The following is a 27,098-nucleotide window of genomic DNA, read 5'->3' on the forward strand; positions in this document are numbered from 1 at the left end:
ACCTTTAGAGATGAAAACCCAGAAGTGAGCCCCTCCTTCTCCCTTGAGGTTGTTCCTTCAGGGCTGTGTGGAAGAGACACCATTTGCCCGCCTGAACGCAGAGCAGTTTAACCCATTTAGGGAAGCCTTTCGCCTTCTTTCTCCTCTTCTGCGCTTGCGTGATTTGGTGTTATTGAGGATTACCTGTAACATAGGTTGAGCGGTATCCTGAGACGCTCTCCAGTCCCCGATGTTATATATATAGATCATGAATATAAATTACAAATTTTCCAAGTTTTACCTGTTACCAAGAGACTTGTATGTCGCGCAAGACCTGAGTCCTGGAAATTACTTATTCAATGGTAGTAGGTATACCTACTAATATTAGTGCGACTAACATTTTTCGTGAATATGACATGTACTTTCGTCTTTATACACACTCCTATAAATTACTATCTTTGTCAGATGCAACTTTTCATTTTTCAAACCTGATGTATACTTCTTTAAATGAATCAATACATTACCTACCAAAAGTTTGATCATAGTGAGTCACATACACGTTTTTCTTTTGTTTAGGAATAAACCAACTCCACCACCTCCTCTACCTCCACACGCCCATCCACCCATACCGCCTGAACGGCATAAGATACAAATAGAAACTGCAATCGACGAAGACTACAGACCGCCAGTACCTCCCCATCGAAATATCGGCGTGACTGCGCGCATTAGCTCGTTAGAGTCACCGCCGCCTCGTAAGCACCATCATCATCACCATCGCGGAGGTAAACATTCGCAAGACGCGAACAAATATGAAAATCATCCACCTCCAGAAAATTGTAAGCACTTTAACGTCAATGAGAAACTCGACGGCGATTGCGACTTTAAATACGCGGAGGATACCGAAAATCCACCAAAAAATGTTTTCGAGTTTGACGATGAGCCTGTCGCTATATCACCCGTAGAAAACCCTGTCAAAATTCGACACAAGAACTTACAGAATGGCAATGAAGATGACGTACAATTCGTGCATTTACCACATCTAGACACAAGTGGAAACGGTAATAGTTATCTTAAATTACGCTTATAATTAAAATTAGTACATAATATAGGGAATAGGAGTCCAAAAGTTAAAAGGGCAACTATTGTAGGCAATCCAATGTTTAGTACTGAAGACCAGTTAACGAAGGACGACGTACCCGCAGAGTTATCCGGTTTAGACGAATTAGGAATGGATTATGAGCAAATTATGCACTATTTTGATAACCTTAAAGTAAGTACAAAGAGTAAGATGTACCGATATAAAACATCATTCAGAGAAATGTTTGTTCCAGGAATCGAATGCCTGAGTAGAAGAGATCATTGCAAAAATCCAAGACATTCTGTTGTCGTTCAGTGAACAATATCGAGCAAGTGCACTTAACGGCAATATTATGTGCGGGAATGTGAATCAAAGTTTTGAATACTTCTTTGATTATTTAAGCGAGTCGTATGCTTAAATGTGACAAGCTAGTTAGATGTCGGGTCAATTACATTTTAGCCTTGCCTACATCTGTTAATAATACATTAATTAGCGAAGACTGATTATTATTTATTCAAATATGTAGGTAAATCATTAACATACAATCAGAAGTAGGATCGAAAAGCGAGGCAATAAAAATATATGTAATAAGATAAACAAGGCGACCTGGCTCAATAAGAAAATGCGTGGTTTACATACACAGGGTAATTTTTTATTGAAACCATCTTCTTTATTTTACAGTAAACATTGCACATACGAAATAAAGAAGAGCACGATATAGGTTTACCAGTAAATTGCCCTGTTAGTGAGGTAAAAACTAGAATTTGGCGGTAGTTAAGTTAAAAAAGCGAATGAATGGATATTTGCAGTGATCAATTCAGTCATCTAGTCATAGTACTTAAGCTTTATTTAAAATTGTAAGTGGTTTGTACCATTTGTACCCTAACCTGCCATATTAATGTACCCAAAAATTGTAGCAATTGCACAAAACGGTTCCTAATCCGCTTTTAACATTTACCTAAGATATACGACAAATTCTATCTGTGTTTACCATTTATTGTTTTATTATTATTATTATTTTTTATTAATATGTACTATAATTTTCATAATGTGTTACTGTCATTTGTGTAATTACTGTAAATAATGTAAAATACTATTACGACTGATATTTGTGCACTTAGGCATAAGTACATATATTAATTTATAAAATTAATTCGACACAAATTGTCGCTGTACTATTTATCGAAATACAAATTCTCGCTAACTCTATTGGAAAAATTCAAGAGTCGTGAAAACAAATTTATAATACTATATGTGGCGCTTGCACTAAAGCTTATTATGCACAAGCCGACTACCAGTATGGCACACTATTTTACTATATTAACAATTTGGAATTAAAATTCAAAACTTTTTCTTTATTTGTCCGTCAAAGCTGAACAGGAATTGGCATCAATTATTTAAGTTAGTAAATGGTAAAGTAGGATTCCATATGATAAGGTTTCAGGCCAGTGCAAATCGTCCCCTTTCTATCTTAAACTTTAACAGATACTGTTTAAAATAGTATTGTAAACTTTTTTTACATTGATATTGCACAAAAGCTTCTAAACCAGTTTGGACAGTGGTATTTTTGAAAAATTTGTATTTATAAGGATAGACGCATTTAATGTTAATGTTTTAGACTATATTTACTAAGCTGTTGTTTCATTAAATTTTTTTACTAAACGCGAAAAAGTGAAAAAAACCTTAATTTACGAAAGATGTGTACAAATTTAAAAACTAGTTTGGCTAGATAATCGTTACACAATAAACAATCATTTCTAGTCTATATGGAAAATGTGAGTGTAAGCCTTTGTGACAAAAAAAATTGATGTTAGATCTGTTACATACTGAAGCAGCTTTTGTAGCTATTCATGCCGGCGAGAGCTTTGGTAGTTTCTTACCATCATAGTGTTGCAAATTAATAGATGTATATAAAAAACTAACTGATCCTCAAAAACCCTATAGATATAGGAATATCAGATACTATGTGGTTCATAATGTCGAGAATTAATTTTATTATTTCACAAGTACAAATATAAAATCAAGTATTATACTAATAAGCTTCCTTTGTACCTCTTAATTATATGTATTAACAAATATTCTTATGTATATAAATAATTTGCGGTTTAATCTAAATATGCAGATAGTTTTTGCTAAATGTGTAAATTGTACATTTCTTTAATTTACATTCCTCAGTAATACTGCATCTTTGTTTTCCAAGAGTGTGCGCAGCTTTACCAGTTATTCTGATAGGCAAGGTGCAATTAAATAACCGTAATAATAAAGGTGCTAGAATATGTCAATGCGAAAATATTTATACGAATTTTGCTTCTTGTGGTGAATATATAGTTGATAAATTCTAGCATACGCCGTTGTTCTTTTGCAATATTTTATTTTGGAAGTTAGGTGCATTCAATAATTGATATTCGAGAGAAACAGAATACTGCTATAATGCATATCATCTGCTAAAAGGAACTGAAAGTGTGCAGGAAAACGAAACTGATTTAATAATAATATTTATAAAAGATTGTATGTTTTTGTTTGTTATTTTCTCTTTTGTGAATTAAAATTATCATGTATTTATGTAAAATATGTAAGTTACCACTTGAACTATATGAAAAATAAATTATTTGTAATGTCTTATGTGGTGTTGTTATGTTTCATGCATCTGTTCAACATTGTTTAAAACGTATTTGTAATAACGAAGTTCATTTGTAAAAATTTCCAATTCAATGAACCAGGAGGACGAGTAAGACTAAGCGAATATGTCTACTAATGTGGTGGGAATTCTACAGCGTGTAGGCCACCGGCCAGGGAGCATCTTATATGGGTGCAAGACCTATCTGTAGTGTCATAGTGGGGGGAGATCTAAAATGCTGAAAGTGTCTTAAGAATTTGGAACCCAAGGTGTAGAGGATGGAATCGCCACAAAAGAGCCGCGGACAAGTAAGCCAGTAACCATTACATAACTCAAGAGCTACTCTAGAATTATTAACTGCGTAAACATTATCAATATATATATCAAGAGAAAGTCCACCCAACAAACATTAATTATATAAAAGTAGGTATAAATATGTACAAGCTTGTTAGAATTATGTAATATTGGGAGATGAATAAGAGATATTTCATATCAAAATGTCAGCAATTTTCTAAATACCAAATCTGTATATTTTATGTAAATTTCTTGATGTAAATATACATCAGTATTATATATATATATAATGTAAATTTTTTTATGTAAATATACATCAGTTTATATATATATATATATGATGTAAATATTTGTACTAAATAAACATATAGAAATTTATGTAAATACGATATATTCATTTTTACTTAAATACAATATATTGAACAAAATGTATATTTTATATTATATAATAGATTATAATACTAGTTGACGACATTAGAAGAATCAGGGTTGCGTTTATCTGGTTTTAACCTTAATTTTGACAAACGGAACCATTCGCTACCAATGACTTCAAACTCTTTTAATGTTATATTATAGTTGACTTGGATCTGATCTGCAAAATAATGTACATCATTTATAAACATCTCAACAAAAACAATAGTACCTTTTAGGACAGTTATTGAAGATAGATCACAAACGCGAAAATTGCCTCGTTGGCCTAGCCACGAACATTTGGTAGCAGCTTCATTAGAGAATATTGATTTCAAACATCTGTGAATATTATCTTTCACATTCCTACCTCCTATAGAGGATATAAAATTTGTCTGAAATAATTTAAATTTGCAGAACACTTTTATACCTAAATATACTTACAAAAATTTTCTTTTGTTCATCATCCCCAAGAAATATTTCAAATTGATTTATATCATCTGTGCTGCTTAAGGGCAACATTTTTCTTAAATCTTTCAGTGCATCATGATTATTGACACTCTCAATTTTTCTTGAATTTTCCATTTTCTCTAGTCGTGCTGATATACCTTTTACATATAAGTTCGTACTTACAAGTAGTTCATATATTTTATCTAGAAAAAAATACAAACATATAATTACCATAAGAAAAAAATAAAATAAATGCTTACCTAACGTATAACCGTACGAATTAGTGGCAGCTTGTACGGTACCAATAAAAGCAGATTCGTAAAAGCCATAGCATACAGTGTTCCAAAATTAAGTACAAATATTTTAAAGACATTATAAACGTGCATATATTAGGCAACTTCATATATTTAAAATAATTCTAGGTTTGCCGTGAAGTATAAAGGAATATATTTTACCAGACTCGACGATGTTATCTGCAATTATAACTGGCATTTGTTCTAGATTAATGGGTGATGTTGAAGGTGAAGTATAGACTAAAACTTCTTCACACATTTGTGGTGGCGGTGTTCCACTTCGACTTGTTGAATATTCTATCATTAAATTGGCATTAGACATATGTTTGATGAAAGGAATATTTAATTTACCTTCATCACTTGTAATAGCTAGTTGGGAATCCACATATTTTGGATTTTTCTTCCTGTTGCGTTGGACTTCCTCCGAAGAGGTATAATCTTCATTTTCAGCCCTTTTTCTGGCTTCTTCTAAAGTCGCTAAAACAAAGTTTATATGAGTAGTTCGTAAATTAAAGGACGTAGCAGGATAAGAATGGTCAATTGGCCCCCGTCGAGTTTGATTCTATCGAGCCGATAATATCGAAGGGGATCTCAAAACAAAATTTTAGAAGATATCTGCAACTTCTTATTTTCTTAAGAATTCTCTATACTAAGAAAAAATGTGATTTTCCTTCGATATTATCAGGTCGATAGATTCTAACTCGACGGGGGCCAATTAACCATTCTTATTCCGCAACCCCCTTTGAAGTGATGATTAACACAGATGTACAAATCATGGTACAAGCAAAATCAGTAATTTAAAGCCACCATTTTTCGTACCTACACAATGCAGTAAAATTCATTACAATTCACTAACTAGAAACCAAGAAAAAAACTTACAAAAAGTTCCTTCAACTCTTACACTGCATAAACTCCATTTTGCGGGGTCGGGTTTTGCTCCACGTTTTATAAAATTTGAAGGTGTTTTACTCTTTGGCCACCAACACTTAGTGTTATTGTGGGACAGCCAAAATGACGGGATTTCCGAGTAGCTGTCCTCTTCATCCAGAAAGGCAACCACCGCATACGACTTGTCCTGCATCTAAACGTCAATGTTACTTAATTTTCAGTTCATCAAAAATTTCACTAATGAATTATTAATGTTCATGTTCATCGATTTGAAAATTCCTTAAACTACTAGTTGCATATATGCTAAATATTAAGCTTTCAGTGGAATCAGTGTTTTTAACTAAAATTTATATTATAAAAAGAAAATAATAACTAGCAAGAAAAACGAAAAATTAATCTCTCCAATTGCCGTTGTTAATCTACATGCAGTAGTGTTAGCATTACATCCTTATCTGAATTGGTCTTTAAAATAATGCATTTCTGTGCAATCATTGTTACTGGTATTTCCGTAATATCTATTGCACCTTTGTCTGAAGAAAGCTCATATATATTTAAATGTGAGGATGCACATGGAACTTTGAAAAAGTCTTTCTTGGATAAATACATATGAATTGAAGCATAGATATGAGAATTTAAGTGAAAAAAATTAGTAATTAATGCTACATGGCCATCATTTAACAAACAACAGTTATTTGGTTGTCGGTGAGTTAATTTAAAAGATTTAAATTGCAGTGAGTGAATTTGTCCATTTTTTTCCACAATTTTGGGATAAACAATAGGTTCCACATTGTGAACTAAACTTATTTGATTATTCTTCTCCATAATCCGATTAAATATTTGTTGTAAAGGATTAGAACCAGTTTTGAGGTTTTTTTTTTATCTCGCACATATAATTTTCAAATTTAAATGCACTATAATTATCGAGGGCACCAAATATCTTGACATCATTACAAACGTGAATAAGGTTATGAACGTTATAGGACATATAACGTTCACCATATAAACCAGAATATTTTTTTACAAAGTGCAACAAAAGTTTCTCAGCGTACTCTAAATATTGTTTGATTAATTCACTGTTACACAAAATACGAATAGCCACACTTAAACACAAAAAATGTTCATAATATTGTTCACTCAGTATATCTTTCAAGGCAATTACACCACCATACATTAAAAAAAACGCAATTCTGTGGCCTTCCAGCGATCAATTTCAGATACACTTCTAGGCATTCGACTAAATTCGCAAGGTATTAACTGCCTGTACGACATATATTTCTTATTTAAAATTTCCTTAGAAGTATCTCCTAAACGTAAATCTTTTTTTCCATTTATCCAAAACTGGAGCATCCTTTTGACAACTCCCAGACACACAAGGTGCATGTAATCAAGTGGAAGTTGAGTTACCATGCCAATATTTAAACTGTGATGTAGTATAGTATCCGATTTATGATGTTCTTCCTGAATTTTCTGTAAAAATGAGACATCTGAACGCAGAGTTGCATTTAATTGGGGAAATATGACTCTATTGTCAGTAAAAGTTCCTTCCGTAGTACACTTGGAACATCCAAAGTATCCAGTGTGACTTTTAATTCCTGCTATAAATGCTCTGGCAGGAGCATCACATATGATAGCATTTATCTTAATGGATATATGATTATTATTTACATAAATTCCATTCATTAAAAGTCCCTTGGCCTCATCACAAAAAGGTTTCAAGTATTCATTTGCATCTGATGGTTTCTTGGCACCATAAAACAAACCTACAATAAATGGTTCTGTGTATGTGTCCTTTATACAAATCGCACCTTGAATTGGCCACAATTGTGAATTTGAACTCTTCGATATAGGTAGTCCATCGATGTTAAAGTTAATGCTGACAACTGGAGATGTATAATTATAATGTACTAAAGAGTGATGTAACATCTTCTCGAAACCAAAATGAATATAATGTCCACCTGCACAACTGTTCACGATACTTGATGTATTAACGGGTGTTTTCATGAACGTGCGAACGTCCCTTGGTAAAGAATTATGCCCATTATCACGTAGCAGGGGTAATAAATCATTTACGAATTGATGCGATACATGATGTTTTATAATTAAAGCACGGAGGTCACTTTCAAAATTAGATACAATTTTATGTGATGAAACGGGATGGTAAACAGATATATCTGAGGATTTTATACTAGCATCAGCTGTAGATAAAGTAGACGATGACAATGTACTATCAAATATTTCACTATGCTCGTCAATTGTTACAGCTTTTGATGTTGACGGTATAGGTTCCTGCGTAGTTTCTTGGGTGCTGTGAACAATATCTGTAGAAGAAAGCTGTGATGCATGAACCGAACGATGATGTAAATGTAAATGGGAAAGCACTCTTCGTCTTTGTTGTCGGGTAGTCAACTCACTAAAATCTTTAATTTTACGCTCGTTATTCATCATTCAAGTAACTAAAATAAGCATCAGGTTTATTTATACCTACACAAGGAACAAACAATTCCCGCTCAGAAATTATGGTATATTTAAGGTTAGGAAAAATTAGCATGTGAAGAATAAAATTATACTAACCTCTAATACTATATCTTCAGTTCTTCACGTCGGTAGACTAACACAGCACAAAATTTATAAATACAATAGTACCTAATCAGATTCAATAATGAATATTGTATTTATAATAAAAAAAAGACGTAAATTATCACTAATCACTGTATAACGGTAATCAAGCAGCGTGCGCTTGCGCTAGTGCTGAGCTGGCTGTCGCCTCTTCAGTTAATTTTATGTATATCGGATGTAGCAAAACATACAGTACATGGTGGGTAGCAGATATCTGACATAAAATGTACATTTTTTTGGTGACATTATTCATTAAGTATATCATATACTCATATGTATATATTAAATACATAAATTTGTTATGTAATGTTAATATATTTAGTATTGCTGTAATTCATACAACTCTTTTTTGATATATGGGCTACATATAGTTTTTTTATATATAATATATATAAAAATTAATGAACTCCTAAATAACATAGTAGTTCTGATATATATGATACATAAAAAACTAAATATATAAGTTTTTATCTTAATCTTACATATTTGTTATGTATGTTTTATATGTCTGTTTATTGGGTCTCATGCAGTTCCGATGCCAGTAGGTTATATTGTTATCAAAAATGAATTCCCTGACCCCAAAAACATAAGTCTAGACACCTTACACGACCCGGTGTGCCTTAAAAATAAAATTCGATCAAAAGTCTGTCATTTTCTAAAAATGGCGGCTTTTCACGGACTTCCGGTATCCGGATTACATTTCTGGCGCTACCATTGGATTCCTCGGGTTAAAATCATACGACATCGACATCCAGATCTCGTCTCTAGGCCATATTTAGTTTTTAAAAAAATGTTACAATAAATCACCCCTACCCCCTCTAAAATCTACCCACACGGAAAATGTCAAGTGTTCTTCAAGTCAAATCGTTTAAATGGCTCTAAGGAACAACTGTACCAAGTGGCACCTTGGTATAAAAAAATGCAGTATCTTTCAAGAATTTCCGTTATACCGCTAGTACTATAAGGGAGCGTCTTCCAGTAGGTCAGTTTATGGAAACTTTAAGAACTTCATTAGTTGAAAAATGGTCATATGAGCGAAATCCAGAAAACCCGAATTACAAGCCATTTTTTTCAACTATAAAATTGACAACAAAACTCTGGACTGATGCATACCAATGGGTAAAACTTAAACCAAAAATGTTTGAAGAAAAATCCAATGAGAAGACTATCTATTATACAAAATCGACGAATGCGACAGAAGTTTTAAACCAAGAAGAAATGCAGACTTGGAAGAACACCTATCTTAAATGGGAATGTTTTGATGATTTTCGAAAATCTCAAACAGTATTAAAATTAGCTTGCTACTCTGAAAATGAAGAGTTAGTGTCACAGTGTACTTGCTCAAGATTTTTGAAAGAGTACATATGCGAACATTCATTAGGCTTATTAGTTATTTTAGGAAAAGCCAAAGTACCCATTGAAGCTAAAAGTGTTCCACTTGGACAAAAGAGGAAGAGAGGGCGGCCAACTACAGCTAAAAAGGCATTAATAATCCAATAAATGAGTATTTAGTACCTACAGATTTGTACTATAGCTATTTTTATACTTTATATATGCATAAATATAATAATCTACTATAACTTTATATTGCATACTTTTAAAGTTGGAATGTATTTGTTCAAAGTGCGAGTCTATCATTTTGTAGAACATACTAATGAAGCTGCATAAGTCTTTTTTAAAGTGCAAATACACCATTTTTTAGTGCATAAACGCAAAGCTTTAGCATTTTTTCCATTTGTGTTACTCTGTCATGTTATAGTTGATTGGTCCGAAGTTAGATACATTTTATTACAGTGCACTTATATATTGCCCCTTAAAAATACAACAATACTATAAATAAACATAACATGTTCATATGAGGAAATTTAAGAAAAACTCTTGCAAGTGTTTCACTTAGTACCACTGGTAGTAACTGAGCCAACACTAAATATTCTGATGGTACAAACTGAGCCAACACTACATATCCAGGGAAACATGTTCTGATATGCCAAATAAACAAGCAAACAAAACAAACAAAGTATGTAATACAATAAAAACAACGTAAATAACAATAAGTAGTTTTAACGTACGTTGAAACCGTCAAAATTTATTTCAAATTTAAATATGTTTGATTGTCTTTTAGTTTGCGATGCTTTTGGGTTTGGTAAAACCATAGTTAGTACGTCAGATTTATTAACTGATGCAATATCTACGTTATTCGGATATAAGAAAGAATTTGAACACTTCTTTCGAAGGAATTTAACTTCGCAATCTCCCACTTCATCTAAGTCAGTTAAAACATTGGCTACATAATGAACTCCACCTGTAAATTTTACTAATATGAAACAACCTTTTACAATGTTCATATCATCAGTGAAGTAGCTGTTCTCGTCTTCTTGCTCAGGCTCCCAGTCTGAAGAAGAATCTTTATAGTCCACAGTTTCCTCTTCGTCACTTGTTAGGTTTTCTTCTATTGCTATTTTTCTTTTCTTTTTTGTAGGTTTTTCCTTAGCTTCATCTAGTACTACAGCGATGGTTTTTTTGTTCTTTAATTTGGCTGCTTTTAAATTTTCTTTTTCTTCTAATATTTGCTTTTCGGCGGTATTTGTTATTATAGAACTCTTGCCTTTTGCTCTTGCTCGTCTTAACTCCCACTAAGCAAAGTAATATTTTGTCAATGTTGAAGCAATGTTGTATTGTAATGTGCAATATTGCTTTTAATCATAATGTAATGTTAGTGCAATGTTGTAGCAACCCTAAATCTATCGTGAAAAAACATTGCATTGCAAGGTACTAATATTGCATGAATGTTGATATTTGAATGTTCAAACAACTTTGCTTTTACTGGGTTAAAAAATGGTTTCATTATCATATTGCTGTGTTAGTACGAGATCAATATTGTTATCACTTTTCAGTAAAAGGTTTCCGCAACATGGTGTGATCATCAATCAGATCGGCAATGTATTCCTTACGTTAAACTGAAACGTGCATGTATGTGCTGACATTTATTTTGTCATACAAACTTGTATACAAAATAATGTCTCTCACATACAGATACAATAATTGTACGTTAGTTTAGTAAAAGGAATCACAGAGCTAAATGTTAGAAACAATGCAGCTACAGATTAGATCGCTTCCGTTTGAAATGAGACTGTGATGAATTAAAAACTAAACATTTATTTTATTTCATTATTGTAAAAACAAAAAACCTCATTAATCTTCATCTAGGTGTATACATATAAATTAATTGTTTATGGTTTTTGACGGGAAAGCCGCACTGACGCGTACTGGAAAAAGTTCATCGTCGTCTCTTTAAACTTCGCTTCCGTGAAGCTTGACGGATGTGCTCTTAAAACTGCATCTACAATATATTAAATTATTTACATATTTTTTCACTGGGTTATGGTTACCCTTGATAGCAGCAATTATTGCTGTACTTTCCAATGCTATATTGCCTTTTTGCCCCTTCCAACTCAGGAATGATCCCACAAAATTTGAAAAAACTTTTCGGAGGATGTTCTTTATACATTTTTCCAAATTCTCCCCACCTATACGTTGCACAAACGTAACCTGTGAATCAAAGCGTTACATGATTTAGTTTAGATATTTATTGTACAGAGAGTTTTCACTTACAAACTGCTCTTCAAAGCCTTTGTTGTCTTTCAGTTGTTTCTCGAAATCTCTAAACTGCTCGACAGTTTCCAGAGGAAATTGCGGCAATAAATCCAAGTCACGTGACGGAACTGCTAACGCGAGACGATCCAAAATGGTGTTCAGCTTGGCTTCAATCGATATCAATCTCGATTTGGTATCTACATACTGAGTAATCAACTCCTTCATTAGCTTACCTGAAAAAACGTGTGATATAAATGAAAATGTATCATCTGTGGGTGCATTATGGAAGTCGACAGTGGTTTCTTTGTCCTGGTCAGGTACCATCTCGGGTACCACGGTATCATTCATGTCGTCATCAAACTCTGCTATATTTATATTATTCAGATCTTCCGGCTGATGAAATATGTGGGTGCTTCTTTGAATTTGTTTAGGCGAACTTGGTGGTACTAAGCGACTGCTATGAACTTTTGCCGTAATTGTTTTTTTCCTTTTTTTTGTGAACGGTAGGAAGATTCGCTACCACTACCTGATGATTCATGAGTTGAATATTCCGATGCAGAATCTTCTAGGTCTTTTTCCTTCCCTAAAATGTAAGTACAAAAATACATTTCGCTATTACATATTCATTTCACTCAACCTTTATATTTGGTTAATGTAGGAGGTGGTGTTAAGCAGCTGTCTCTGTATTTTTCATTAGGTTTAGATGTCCTTTTTTTGGGCTCATCTTGCTCTGTACTGAAAGATTCAACCAGCTTCGTTTCGTAAAAGATTGCCTCTTTATATGTTTCTGAAAAAAGAAGTAAAAAAAGTGTTATTGCCTGCCTACACTGAGGGAAAATTCTACTAATGGTTAGTATAAAAATATACTAAAATAGAGGACTAGAAGAACTTTTACTAACAGTAAGAATTTTGGTTTGTTAAGGTTTTGTATACTAGCAGTTAGTAAATTAATTAATAAATATATAGATAAATAATGTTGTAGTTATTAATAAACAAGATAATTACCATTAGTAATATGTTGTACTTCTACGTAGCAAATAGTATAATACTTTAAACGAACAAATATTCTAGTTATTACCAAAAATATACTTGCTATAAGCATACTGTTTCACAAGTAGTACGAAAATACTATACTTACCTTAAATATATGCAATACTTGCCATTAGTAGTATGGTAGTACTGATTAGAAACATCTTTACTTATTCTAAATATAAACATATGTTTACTGCAAAGAGTATGTGTATTAACATATTTATTTTTGAAAAATCAAAAAACTGTACTGTTCACAGATTGAAAACTGTTCTGTGAGTCACTTTTATCCTACACATGTGTGCCTGATGTGAAAGAAAACATAATATATTTTCAATAATAACCTTTATTACCTATCGTATAAAACCTTACATATTATACAATTTCACAAATGCATTTGTATGCAATACATGAAGATCGTAATTTAAATGCCCATTTCTAGCTAAATGTAAAATGCTTAAAACAAAATATACTTTATCCACAGTGAGCAAAAACATAAATATAAAAACAAATATTTAAATAACTAAACTACAATATAATATGTACTTATAGCTAATGATAACACAAAATAAAATACAATACTACATACCTACTTATTACACATTTGCTTAAATCGCGATATAGTTTTTATGATGAATTTCATTTATAACTAATTCTTTTGAAAATGGTAAGTCTTTGAACAAAGAGCATTTTACGGTATTCCCAAGTTTAACTTCGTAAGCAAAAAAATGTTGATTGAAAGACATAATGTTTAATGTTTCATAAATAAATAAAACTTCATGTGCACAACTCACCGACAATATGCAGTAAAACGCCAAATTCAGGATCTATGTTACTATTGTAATGACTAGGGCGCGGATTTTTAGGTGCTAAAAACTTCAAAAATATTTATTTTTTATGTGCTTAAAAACATTAAAATATTTACTAAAAACTTAAAATTATTTTGACAATTTTCGCGAAAAAAACGGAAAGGAGACAAGTCTTTTATTCACCAATAGTAGCTGTAAGCTGAACATTACTTACCAGGAGTTTCTTTAGCATTGCAATGTATAACAAAAGGCATCTCCAAATTATCGATCACAAGTGATTGTCGATTGTCTCTGAATAATAATTTGTACTGCGAGAAACACCGTTTCACGTCACAGGAAGTAAGTCTTGCGTATTTTAAGAGAGGGTTCATGGGATGTCGCTAAAATGTACATGTTTTTAAATTCAATTGTATATTGGCTATTGTTGAAGAGTAAAGACGCGAATTTAGTGCTCGATTTAACTTAAGACACCTTACGCACGGTATGGTCTTGTCCAACTTTACAACTGTCTACTTTAACAACGAACAAATCTGCAGTGTTGAATTGAAACAGTACCTACCGAGTCAGATAGATAAGAAAGCAGCCAGTCAAAAAATTACGGGTCGCCGCATACAAAAAACAGAACTTGTCAGCAGGTCTAGAATTTGCGGAAGTGACGAATGCAGAAACAAGATACCATAGTACTTACTGCACACAGAAATCTTGTGTAAATAAATATGGGGACAAAAATGTGGAATATTATGCACGGGAAGAGAGAAAAAAGGGATAAAATAAATTAAAAACGTCGTATTTATGTGTTTTTTATGAATATCTTTGAAATATGTATTCACATAAAAATAAACCAAAAATAGGTGTTTTTATGTGAAATAAAACTTCGTTTTTGAGTTACTTTTGGTTCATCCGGGACTTTTAACACAGTTTGGGCCTTCTATTGATACGCAAAAAAAATATTTATTTACCTAAGAATCCGCCCCCTAGTAATGACCGTCAAGTAAAATAACGTCATTAATACGAAATACTTTATTCCAGAGATCAATTTTCTTTTCTATATAGACTTTGTGACAAAAATTTTTAAAGGATCCATTTGATATCTTAAATATGTTTTGAATTTCGGGTATTATTGTTGACAAATCATCCAAAAAATTTTTTTAGAAAATTTAACCTTCACAGAAAATCCTTTATGTTCCAAAAATTTTGAACACAGTAATAACTGGTGTTTTCAACGTGGTATGGCCGTTGTCGAGAAATATGGTGATCTAAGGGAAACAATTCCAGAAATTATTCCTCAGAAGAAGAACAAAGAGATGCACGCAAAGGATTCAAACGTGTCGCAAATTTACCAATTTTGACCACTTTTCTAATCGTAGGTAAATAAATATTTCGATGAATAAAGGAGAGTTCGGTAAAATCGCAAAGGGAATACAAACGTCCCGAAAAATGTACAAAACGAAACAATTTTAAATTTCGCAAAGTGTAAAAGTAGTATCGCTAAATATGTATCAAAAGGAAGCGAAAATTAGAAAAAAAAGGAGACAACGGCACGCGGTGTTCCCAAGCGGTCACCCATCCATAGACAATGGATCGTTAGGTTAGGTTAGCTGTATTATATAGACAGGCAACTCAAATAAAAAAATTGGGGCATTGAAAGCGCCACTCCGTGTCTGGTTGAATAATTACTAAGCATCCCGCTCCCGCCATTAATTTGAATTCAAATTAAATTTCATTTTCTTGAGTTGTCGCACTCCTGCGCTAAACCATCACGTAACACGAAATTGACTAATATTTACATATTAGACATTAGTCAATTTAGTGTTAGCGGATGGTTTAGCGTAAGAGTGAAGACAATTGTAATATTTATATATTAAACACCAAACACTATTAATTTATTACACTTTTAAGTAGGTACTTGTTTTATTTATAAATATATAAGTAAACCTAAATATCCAAAGCTTAAGAGATAGGACTGTTATTCACAAAGTAATTAAACTAAATAAAGTTTTCTAAAACGGCGGTAAAGCTGAATTTATAGTTAACGTACCTGTAACACAGTACCGTGTCGTTACCAATTGAAACCTTACGTGTTGCACATTGGCATTTATAGCAGTGGTCGGAACGATACTACGTACCAAAATATTTTCGTATGCTTTAAATCTTTTACTTTTAGCGTTGAGTGAAGAAATGTAGTAAGAGGCGCAACGCCTGTAGTAAAAATCGTTCTATTTCCCTTCTCGCTTCAACGCACGCAAGCTTACCCGTGTGGCACCGAGACTTGGAACCTCACGGGTAAGATTGCGTGCGTTGAACCGAGAAGGGAAATGGAACGATTTTTATTACAGGCGTTGCGCCTCTTACTACATTCTTCACTCAACGCTTTTAGGTAGTACCAGGGGCGGCTCTCTATAAAGAGCCAAGGAGCCATGGCACCACCTCAAGAAATCAGCTAATGATCAATTCTTAAAATATAATTAACAATTAATAATTGTGTCCACTAGACTCTAGAGCATATTGTGTTTTAAAACTTAAAACAAAAAAAAAGAAATGATTTAATAAATTAGATACCAAGAATTCAAATGGTGCTTATTGTGGACTGCAAATACGGTCGAGCCGTGCCAAATCTAAACTGGCTCGTACTTTCCTACAAGTGTGGACTTCCGCGGGGAGTAGAGGGGTGGGAGGAGCGAAACCGCAGTAGCGTTTTATACGTACAACTTGAGCCACCAGAAGTTTGGCTTATAAGCACAATTGAATATTGTGTACGTGTATTACTATGCTTTGCGCTGTTTTCGTGTTTTATTCTTGATAAGTCAAACAATTTTTTTTATTTCTGTGTAAGATTACACTTACGGGACTAATTTTATTGTTACGTAAAATGCATAAAATAAATATTTTTCCATACATTCTCTGGAAGATAAGGCAATACCGGACTTAAATATTGTTTAAAAATAAAATGTCTAAATTTTCTAAAGAATTGTAGGACACGACTATAGCGATAAATCCGAAAATGAAGGAGTAGGTATTCAAAGAATTAATAAATTTCAGTACTTGTTTAGTATAAAGATTTGAATAGTGTTAAAAAGTGATAGTATAGGGGCCTCATTAATAAAACTGCAAATAAAATTGATGCTATTGTTTATAGATAAGGCTAAAGCCATGGAAACGGATACTTCAAAAAATCGTGAAAAAAGTAACACTTTCCATACGATTTTTGGAAAAAAATTCCGCTAATTCTCATCTAAAACTACACAAAATGAATTACTGAAATGCATGCTTTAAGTATATCATGAAGAAATTTCCAAAGAAATTAAAGGGGCTAAATTTGTTTCCGTCACTGTATGTGAAACTACATAGGTGTCTCACCAACGTCAGCTTCTATTCTAGCCAGTAGACAGATTTTGGAATGTTGTACATAAATATTAGAATTATTCTCTAAATCTACCTAAACAACTGGAATAATATGGAAACAAAAATTTGTAACTAGTAAAATAATGGGGAGGGACGAACAATTTGGCACTACCTTCAACGCAGCTTACGAGCCGCCACTGGGTAGTACTAGATCTATTCGTTGAGTACTGCTCACATGTCGGGCTCTTTGAGGAGGTAGCGTAAATCACCAAAAGTTGTCAATTCTAATGTTTTTCGATACAACACTAAAAAAAAGTATTGCTATATTGATTTCAATACTTTTTTTAAAAACATATCGCAATACTTCGATCGATAATCATTAAGTATCGTGACACATCGCGATATTTCTGGCCACTGATTATAGTTACGCTTAAAGTACTATTACAAACGTTAAGGTAAAAATGTGCAGGAATTTGCCATTAGAGTGAAAATTCTCACATTCTCACCATGGTTTGTTCAAATATTGTTAAGAAAAGATGCGGCATATACATGAAATTTATAAATAATAAACAGAATGGCGGATAGCCTGTGCAATGTACACGTGACACTCTCACAATTATGAAAACTATAAATAGTACTTAATTCTTAAACTTAAATGTATTAAAGTTCTTACGAAAAGGGAACTATAAACCCAGCTTAAACAACCTAAATATAAGAACCTTAAAGATAGGATTGTTATCACAGTAATTAACACACACAAACTTAGTAAAACTTAGCTTATTCAATTGTTAACATATTTACAAAAGCACCACCTTCAACATACACATCAAGTTGAAATTTCTAAATGTTTTAAATCTGCCACCCTTTTTTTAATTTTTTTATTGATTTCATAAATATTCATGGCTTGTATTTTGATCGGGTCTTTTGTGAGTACATTCTCACTCCTGCCTTTTAACATTTTGTTTATATTTTTAGCCCAAGTAAGAGAATGAAAAAGGCTTATTTTCTCACAAATTATATCGAACAAATCATGTTCCTGACATATGCAAGTGAAACTTAAATTTTGTTTTAAGATTACCTTTAAAACGCATTTTATATTTTGCTTGTGACATACTTGCGGCAAAATCTCAGTAAGTATATGAATGGCAGTTTGAAATAGTGTATTAAACATTATTGAAGGAGTTGTCAATGGGCGCCTATTTTCTATCTGATATTCTTGAATAATAAATCTCTCTTTCAAAGATAATTCATTTAACGACCCCACAAGCTGTTTTTTACATAACACACAATTGTTTATTTGTTTTATAATACTTCTCACAACACTTCCTGCAACATATGTTGAAGTGGCAGTTCTTTGTAAGGACTGGTCACTTAATTCACTTGATAAATTAACGTCTGGTACTTCGAAATGCACATCTGATGTTTGTTGTGGAACACTAATCAAACTTTTAAAGGAATCTAACACTGATGAATCGTCTTTTTCACAATTGGCACTAGGTGAATGTACAGAGGTTAAATTATTTAATAACAAAGTTCTAAATGAATATGTAAAAGATTGGCAGGTTGGATTAATGTTCCGGATACCGTGGCTTCTAATAGCTCCAAAAAAGTTTTCTAGAGGATCTTGATTAATATTCCGGCAGGATAAATAGGTGACACCTTCTTTTTGGAATTTCTTCCATAAATACCGAAACCCTTTTAGGGTGTGCACCCAATTATGAATTGTTGGGGGTTTGTACTTGCTGCCATTAGATCGTAAACATCTCATAGATTCAAAAACTTTTAAAGCTTCAAGCCAGAAGTCGAAATGTGGAGAATCCTTGCTAACTGCACATCTGAGTCGGTTCTCTTGCACATACTTTGACCCATTTACGCTATCAAAGCATTTATCCATAAAAAGAACCAACTCTGCAGTTTCTGTAGCGTTAGTAGGTATGTTGTGTGGTGCTGCAAAAAAAATATTTGTATTTAATTGTTACAAAAGTACTTGCAGATGCAAATCATATATGGGTACTGTTACGTAATGTTTGATAGTAACAATTAAAAAAGTGATCAAAGACTCTGTATTATTTTAATGAATCTAGTTTGAAAAAATAGGTAAATTAAATATTTAATAAATTAATAAAAGAATAAATAAACCGAGAAATAAATCAATTCATATACTTACACAGACGTGCTAAACCACGTAATAGAGAAGCCACTCGCTTACTGAAAATTTGGGCAGCATACGCAACTTTCATTTTTTTTCGATTTTGAATATGTAGATTTGTGATTTTATGAAGCATTCTATAATCTGTGTCTTCTTCTACTTGATCAAGGGAAACAAGGTTGGCAATATGCTCCCATTTGGCCGTCATAGTTTTTCCCTTTATTTCATATTCAATATCGTGGTCAAAAAGCAGGTTCCGCATACATTTTAATAAATGTGGAGGGTCATAAAGGGGCACAATTTCCTTATCATTCACTAAAAAACCAAATAATCTATTTTCTTGATCTCTTGACTTGAAAATTCTATTTGTCTCTGAGTACAATAAATTTATAGCGGACCTATTAGGTGCTCCTTGATCACAAACTGTGCCAATTACTTCCAATCCAGCGCTTTGTGCAGCTATGATGTTGGTTTTTAAAGTATGAGCTATCATATCTGATTTCATGCCTCCTTTATTAAAATAAAAAGAAAGAGGCTGCTTCCATTTTTTAAAGATACCGCGAGCCATGAAAACCATACCCTTGTCTGCGATAATTGGAACCTTTGTGGATTCGGTACCGTTATCTTGGAATCCATCAAACGAGTCTGCACCAGTATTATATTGAATTGATGGCTCTAAGGCTATCTCGTCAAAAATAATAATGCAATACCTATTCCGAGGATCCATCTTCTCAGCAGTTAATTTTAAATGATCAAAAATGTGAACATTAACTCCTGCTTTAAAGGGAACCTTGTGCAATAAATTTAACAACGTCTTTCTTGATGGCAATGCAAAAATGAGTTGTAAAAATTTATATCCCTTCGGACTCTGCTTCATTACTGCCAGAGCAAAAGTTTTGTCTGCCAAAGTATACCTTCTACCTTTTGGAGAGATGGCTTGATTTTTTAACTGTCCCATAAAAAAAATAGCTGAAGTTTCATTTAACTTTAGTTTTAAAAAATCTTCTGATAATAGGACATTTTGTGCTTCTTTTAAACGTCGTTTTGTTGTAGCCAGTTCACGATCCAGTCGCTTCGCGGTTTTTCTAATATTTTGTGCCACTCTATAAATCTGTTGGGCTTCTATCGGAACATCCTTGCTGTGTCTTAATTTTCCAGTTTTTAAAATGTTCATTTTCTGTCTTAAACCTGCAAGTAAGGAGGTAAATTAATGGTGCATAATTATTCAAATGAAATTTAGTGAATTACATAGATTATGTAACTCATCCACCACATATTTATTTACTGACTATACCTTATTAGAAATTAATTACCTTTCCGAGAAGATTGAAAACTGCACTTCCGCAATGAAGTATGAGAGGTGTTGCCTGCTTCGACTGATATTGGAATGCAAACAGGAAAACTTGATGTGAATTCTAAAATACACTCAGAATTAAATTGTGGATTTCAAATTTACAACCAAATGAGTTTAGTTTTTGAATAAAAATGACAATATTAATATTTCATTTCAAAAACTATAAACAGTTATGCAGTGTTTTCATGAAACAATAGTAATTAACTTGTTGAAAAAGCACAATTTTCATCTACCAGTAAATTTAATCGCCCAATAAGTACTACAACAACGATTGTGTCAACAATTGGTAATCATGTAATTTACCGGGAGATTCAAGTTATGGGGAGGTGAAAAGACCGAGTCTAACATTGACTAATTTGACTCAAGAGAACACTGCTTTAGTTGTAAATTTAAGATATGCAAATTAATTCAAACTATTTGATTCAATAACATTGCCCTCCAAGGCTAAAACGAACATGTAGCATGTAATATTCATTGAAATTAAAACTATACCTGTAGGCAATGTAGGGGATTCACATTGTGGTGTTGATACAGATGTTGAACATTCTGCTTCTTCCATATCTAAAACACATGTGTTATACTAAAAGAATCACAGCTGACTAGCTAAAATATGCTATTCATAATAATCCATTGGGGTTTTTGTTTATAATCCTAATGTGATTCACTGACTGAAAATTATACCAGTGAAGCGGAATGTATCATACCTTGTCTCTCGCGTTGTCTGCATATTCCAACATTTAGAACAGGTACAGCATCATATTTTAAATTTGACCCTCTCCTGCCACATGGGATGATTGAAGATTCATCAAAATGATTATGGCACACCCTGTATGTTTTATAAATAAAGGTTCGATCTTTCTGATGCAGTAAGGAAGATGAAATAGCATTAAGCCACTGTGTTTGTAACTATAATAAATGCAAAAAACTTCAATATTTATATCTATACCATAATACATCTTAAACTTACATGTGGATCCTTCGGAAATCGATGCATTTTAATACCTTGCCCGCTTCTAACCTTACATGTAGGTACACAACAATAAATAACCATTTTTCTGTTAAAATAATAAGCACTATTTAATTATTAATAGCCAATGTCCTTTATCCTAAAAAAAAAACGACACGCTTGTAAAATATAACGACACGTAAACTTTCACACACGCTTTCACAAACATGAAACTTAGGTTAAGAAAGCATAAATCTCAACACGTGATGTGGCGGGCAAGCGGTTTATTTAAATTTTAAATAAAAGGTAGAAGAGGTGGTAGATAGCAGCGCTAAAGTCGTCTGGTTGACAAACTAATTCCTTGAACCAATTTGTCCATTACAGTTATCCACCCCTGCAAGCCTTAAAAGTGATCAACAAAAGTGACAGCCACACCTTAAAAGGCAATAATAAACTCTCCCACTTCCCAGCGTTCCCAACGCTTTTGTAATTGTTACTAAAACTAAATGTTTAAACTGTTGACTTGTATTATTCGTAAGTGAAGGTTGTTTTTTGATTTCCTCATGCCAAATCAGTTGCTTAGGGTACAAGATACTCTCCAAAGGTACCTATGCACCCTCTTACAAGGCTTCGGAGATTGAGTAATCCAACACAATGGTGATCCGCATGCAACTCAATTGTCGAGGACTCGTTAAAAAATCTGTAAGCGAAGCGATTAGGAAAGGTTTGTAGGTGTTTACCGCAAAAGCGTAATTATCGCCGCTTTCGTGGACTTTAAGTTCACCAATTAACAAGTAAGGCATTGGCAAAGGGACGTTTTTCCTTTTGTAACCACTATATTAATAGGTTTCCTGGTCTGAATAGTGAGCATGAGACACCTAAGTACAACAATGCATAGCAATTTAGTTCCGAGATCCCCAAACAGCGTTCGAGTATCTAATCTCTATCTTCATGATGAGGATGACCTTGTCAGGTTTTTTTAGCAATGACAAGACACCTAATTTTTATGTCCCCATTTGCTTTTAAAATAACTGTAAAATGTACCAAATTAATTAAATTTTAAACTAATGTATGAGGATGATCAAGAAGGCCAATTCAAGCTCGCATGTAGTAATAGTGAAACAAATGCCAAATTACTGGTGGTATTTCGCCACAGTGTGAAAACGATTGGTACTCATGCTATTTGTCTGGAAGCTGCAGCGGCCTGGCGACTTCTCGACTGCTCATAAACATGTTACACTTTGAATATGCCAAAGCATTAATGAGCTTTCAATACAAAATTAAATTGGTCTCTACTGAGCCTAAAAAAACCTCAGAACATTTAGGTGAGTTTCGATAATAATCTTCTAAGTTCCTAGATTTGTACAATTTGTGGGTTTGTTCTTGTATGAAGAGCAACCGCCGAATATCAGAATCTCTTCATCCTCTATTAAAATCAATGCTGCTAATATTTCTGGATTCATAGATTCGTATGCCAGACGGTTTAAGCAAAACGTGGATCCAATGATCGCATTCCTTGAATCTTATTATTTTGTTGGTTTTTTACATGATTTTTTGATCATTTTATTTGATACTGTTAATTTTGATTTGGTATATAAGTATTTTTTTAAATCATACCAACATTTTCACAATTTTTTTCAGAGATAGTTTGTAGAGTTCTGATTTGTTGATATAGAAATTAAGACTTCTGAGTGTTACTTCAGTTGCATTTTCAACTGAAGTGATTCTACACTATGTACACCGAGAGTTATGGAACATCTATTCTAGTAATTGCTTAGCAACGTTCAGCATAATGAGAATCTTGCCCCCCCCCCCCCAAAGCTAAGTTTATGCGGAAAAGAATTCTTTTTGAGCGCATGTCACCAAAAAAATGCTGTTACTATCTGATTTTATGCATCGGATGCCCCCACACCTTCTATGCAACAAAAATGTGATTCTGGATTGCGCTCACTTTTTTTTAGCAGAAGAAGGCGCTTAAGTTTCTTATAGGACGCACAATTAGAGACTATTACACTAAACAATAGTGGAAGAGAAGGGTTGAGGCATGTGCACATGCAAAGGAGGAAATTTGTTAATTCAATGGAGGAGACGTACTATCATTTGATGTGTAATAGGGATGGCTAAAGCGTTGTCAGTGTTTTTCGTTATTTGTCCCATACATATATGTATTGGCGTTTTATGTTACAGTGACGTTCAACCCGACTTTCAGGGAGTAGGCATTTTTGCATATACTACTCAATGGTGTCTCAATTTCCTATAGATTTATTGCACACCTTTAGGTCATCAAAAACAGATGTTTCAAATAAGAGTTCTCTTTTGAACCACCCTGTGTATTCAAAAATATTTAACTCATTTAACTTTTCTGAGAAATTTTGGTGTATTGCTTCCACATTTCAAGCTGTAATGAATTAGTTGCATTCGAAAGGTGAGCAATTTCTAGCACAAGCAAGTTCGATGGAAGCAGCAACTTTTTGATGTACAGTCAGGGTCAACAGTAATGAACACACATACTTAAGCAAGTTGACTTAAAAATTCATTTTTTGTATTTGGGGTCTGCTTGCTATTTTTCAAGGTTAGAAATATTTTGTGAGAGTAAATCTTGGTGGTTTTCTACTGTTTCCCAAAGGATGATTAAAATGGTATTGCTATGTAGCCTTTACCTGAAAAGGAAAAAAAGCAAATAAAGGATGTACCATTGCGAGATCCGTCATCTAAAGAATCCAGTGTTGCACACAGTTTAGCAAATCAGAGAACTGTTCAAAATATCTTTGGATTAGCTTCCTTTTCGAGAAAAGTGATGACTGCTTCATTTTAACGTGGAAATTATACCCTTATTTCAGTACAGTCTGATACCCAAAAATATTGTAGGTACATAATTGAATGAAAAATTTAAAGTCTCATGTTAATAATTTAACTGACAATGTAAATAAACGGAGTTTTAGCTGAGTCTGCTGTACCAAATTAGCGTATTATGCTGAAGCTTTCATATCCGAATCTTTTATAGATCAGCATCTACTTGACTAAACCAAGCCGACTACCATGGATATTTATCTGTATAAATGCACAAGTGCAAAGGGTACATTTACACCCCATTTTCTCTCCCCTAAATTGCGGACTGAATTTAATTTCTTTACCATATACAGTAGAGTCGCGGTAATCCGAGCCCCGGTAATCCGCGTTTCCGTGCAATCCGAGGTTTAAAAGAAAGAAAAAACTTGAAAACTCAAAACCTTTTATTTTCATGTGGGTAATGCAATATTTTGCTCTACTCGCTCCAAGTTAGGGGGTGACATGTTGAAGGTCTTTGACACACTACAACTCTCACAGGCCTAGTTTTAAAAAATAGATCAGTACGCTATTGTCTGCTTTTTAAAGTCGTAAACGCCTATAAAGACTATTTTTATGTACCAGGTAACACCGTTTATGCATCTTTAACTTTAAACATGTATTTTACATTAAATTTAGCCTAGGTATGATACAAAATAGATTTGTTTTTTAATTTTTCCGGGCAATCTGAGGTATCGCCAGCCCCAATTACCTCAGATTATCGAGACTACTGTACGGGTCTTGCATGGATTCTGTTGAATCAGTACCGTGCATTGCTATTTTAATGTTAATAAAATGAAAATATCTACGCGCATGTGCGGTGACAGCACATTATTCATACTGGTTAGTACGATTGAAAGTACTCATGTTACTATAATCCATTAAGGCAGTGCTTTTGCTGGATTCGAACGGTATTACCAAGGTTACTATTACCGTTAGCTTAGCCAATAATTGCAGATTTCACTTAGTTTTGAACATGATCAATCAGTTTGAGGTTATTTCTTGGTACATGGTGAGGCATGTGCTACCTACTTATGTAAATGATACCTAATAATAATGTTTATTTTACTGGTTTACATATTTATACCTTGCTGATTCGCGTTTTGATTCTGAACCATGAATTCACTTTATTCAAGTTTAATTCGTTTTACTTTTTATTTGTTGCGTTTATTTACCCCCCTCTCAACTCGTTTCTGGATGCTCTACTGACAATGGAATAGAAAGGCCAAAAATCACAAAAAACTTTCCTTAGAGTTTTTAGAATAACAATGTTACTTTAGGTATCAAGTAATGTTAAGTAAGTAAGTAAGTAATTTATTGTGTTAATATTGAAGAAATGCGTACACTCGTCCGAAAATCGTATAAAACAAACATAATATACATGAAACATATAGAACAATATTACATAAATAACATTAAAATTCATTTAGAAAACAAATAATTAAAAAATACAAACAAAAAATAACTTAAAGCGTTAAAGTCTCGAGGTCGTTAACTAAAAACTCTTGGATGTTATATATTGGATTTTTGCGAAAAAAAGTTTTTTGGAAAAAAGTTGTTCATTTAGAGATTGGAAACAAGAAGGTAAACGGTTATACTATACAGGGCCCCAATAATTATGTGCCGCTTATGCGACGTTCTTTTCATTGCTGTAGAATGAAGGTGCCATATACAGACCGAGGATATCTTTAAAAATTTGTTGAGGCATTGGAATTCTCTAAATTAATGGCATCTTAGTGTTGCATGATGTGCACAACTTATCTTGCATATAACACACTGTTAATAGACACGTATTCGCGGCTGTTACTTAACTAAAACAAGGAAAATAGAGATCGATTACATCCAGCTTCAGAGAAAAAAATATTAATATACTGGTAATTTGAACATCATTAACCATTATGCTTGGAAATGTAAAACTAACATATGAGGAAATTGTCACTTGAAAAAATTTTTTTTTAGAATATTTAGTGTAAGACGAAATGAAAGCGAACGAAAACAAATTGAAGTTGATCTTAATTTAAGAGCACACACTTTTTATGTGTTGGTTCTCCATTTGTCTTAAGTTTGTCTATTTTTGTTTATTGTATTGTTTAAAAACAGCAATAATTGGAATAGCAATTATTAGACTTCTGAATGTTGCGTCACTTGCACGTTCAACCGAAGTGATTCTAGACTCCGTACACTGAGGAATATACACCATCTGTTCTAATATTTACTTGACCCCCCCCTCCCTCCCTCAAAAAAGAAAATGCCGAAAAGCACACGTCAACATATTACATATTACACAAATCACTAAAGGTATACACTGTGTCCAAGATGGGGATAGATAAAAGATACGGCAGTCGTCAAATTGAGATAAGATGCGCAATTAAAAGAGTTTTAAAGAAAACCAGAAAATTCCAATTACTTCCGAAGATACGCCAAAT

The 27,098-nt window shown here is 33.1% G+C and overlaps 3 protein-coding genes and 1 long non-coding RNA gene across 4 annotated transcripts; 1 reads left to right on the forward strand and 3 right to left on the reverse strand.

Annotated features, from left to right (window-relative positions):
• Positions 1–505: 505 nt before the first annotated feature.
• LOC116173548 lies at positions 506–1,554 on the forward strand (the record flags this gene model as incomplete). The annotated part of the gene is made up of 3 exons (XM_031491070.1): positions 506–1,037; positions 1,077–1,249; positions 1,294–1,554. Coding segments are annotated over 3 exons (741 nt in total), but the record flags the coding sequence as incomplete, so codon positions are not given.
• Positions 1,555–4,427: 2,873 nt separating this feature from the next.
• Positions 4,428–5,130, reverse strand: LOC116174890. Its single transcript, XR_004146191.1, has 4 exons — positions 5,087–5,130; positions 4,821–5,029; positions 4,612–4,771; positions 4,428–4,560 (listed from the first exon to the last, which is right to left on the reverse strand). It is a non-coding gene; the product is annotated as an uncharacterized LOC116174890 (long non-coding RNA).
• Positions 5,131–5,225: 95 nt separating this feature from the next.
• On the reverse strand, positions 5,226–8,672 carry LOC116173549. The gene is made up of 4 exons (XM_031491071.1): positions 8,579–8,672; positions 5,999–6,200; positions 5,471–5,596; positions 5,226–5,416 (listed from the first exon to the last, which is right to left on the reverse strand). Exons 2-4 carry the CDS (start codon positions 6,198–6,200, stop codon positions 5,226–5,228), a joined length of 519 nt encoding a protein of 172 aa, XP_031346931.1. The 5' UTR covers positions 8,579–8,672.
• Positions 8,673–11,817: 3,145 nt separating this feature from the next.
• LOC116175075 lies at positions 11,818–12,983 on the reverse strand. Its single transcript, XM_031493147.1, has 4 exons — positions 12,855–12,983; positions 12,236–12,800; positions 12,013–12,172; positions 11,818–11,963 (listed from the first exon to the last, which is right to left on the reverse strand). The coding sequence occupies exons 2-4, from the start codon at positions 12,563–12,565 to the stop codon at positions 11,854–11,856; spliced, it is 600 nt and encodes a 199-aa protein (XP_031349007.1). The 5' UTR covers positions 12,566–12,800; positions 12,855–12,983; the 3' UTR covers positions 11,818–11,853.
• Between the last annotated feature and the right edge of the window lie 14,115 nt (positions 12,984–27,098).

The sequence above is a fragment of the Photinus pyralis genome, unplaced genomic scaffold (assembly GCF_008802855.1).
Source record: "Photinus pyralis isolate 1611_PpyrPB1 unplaced genomic scaffold, Ppyr1.3 Ppyr1.4_LG6, whole genome shotgun sequence".
NCBI lineage: Eukaryota > Metazoa > Arthropoda > Insecta > Coleoptera > Lampyridae > Photinus > Photinus pyralis.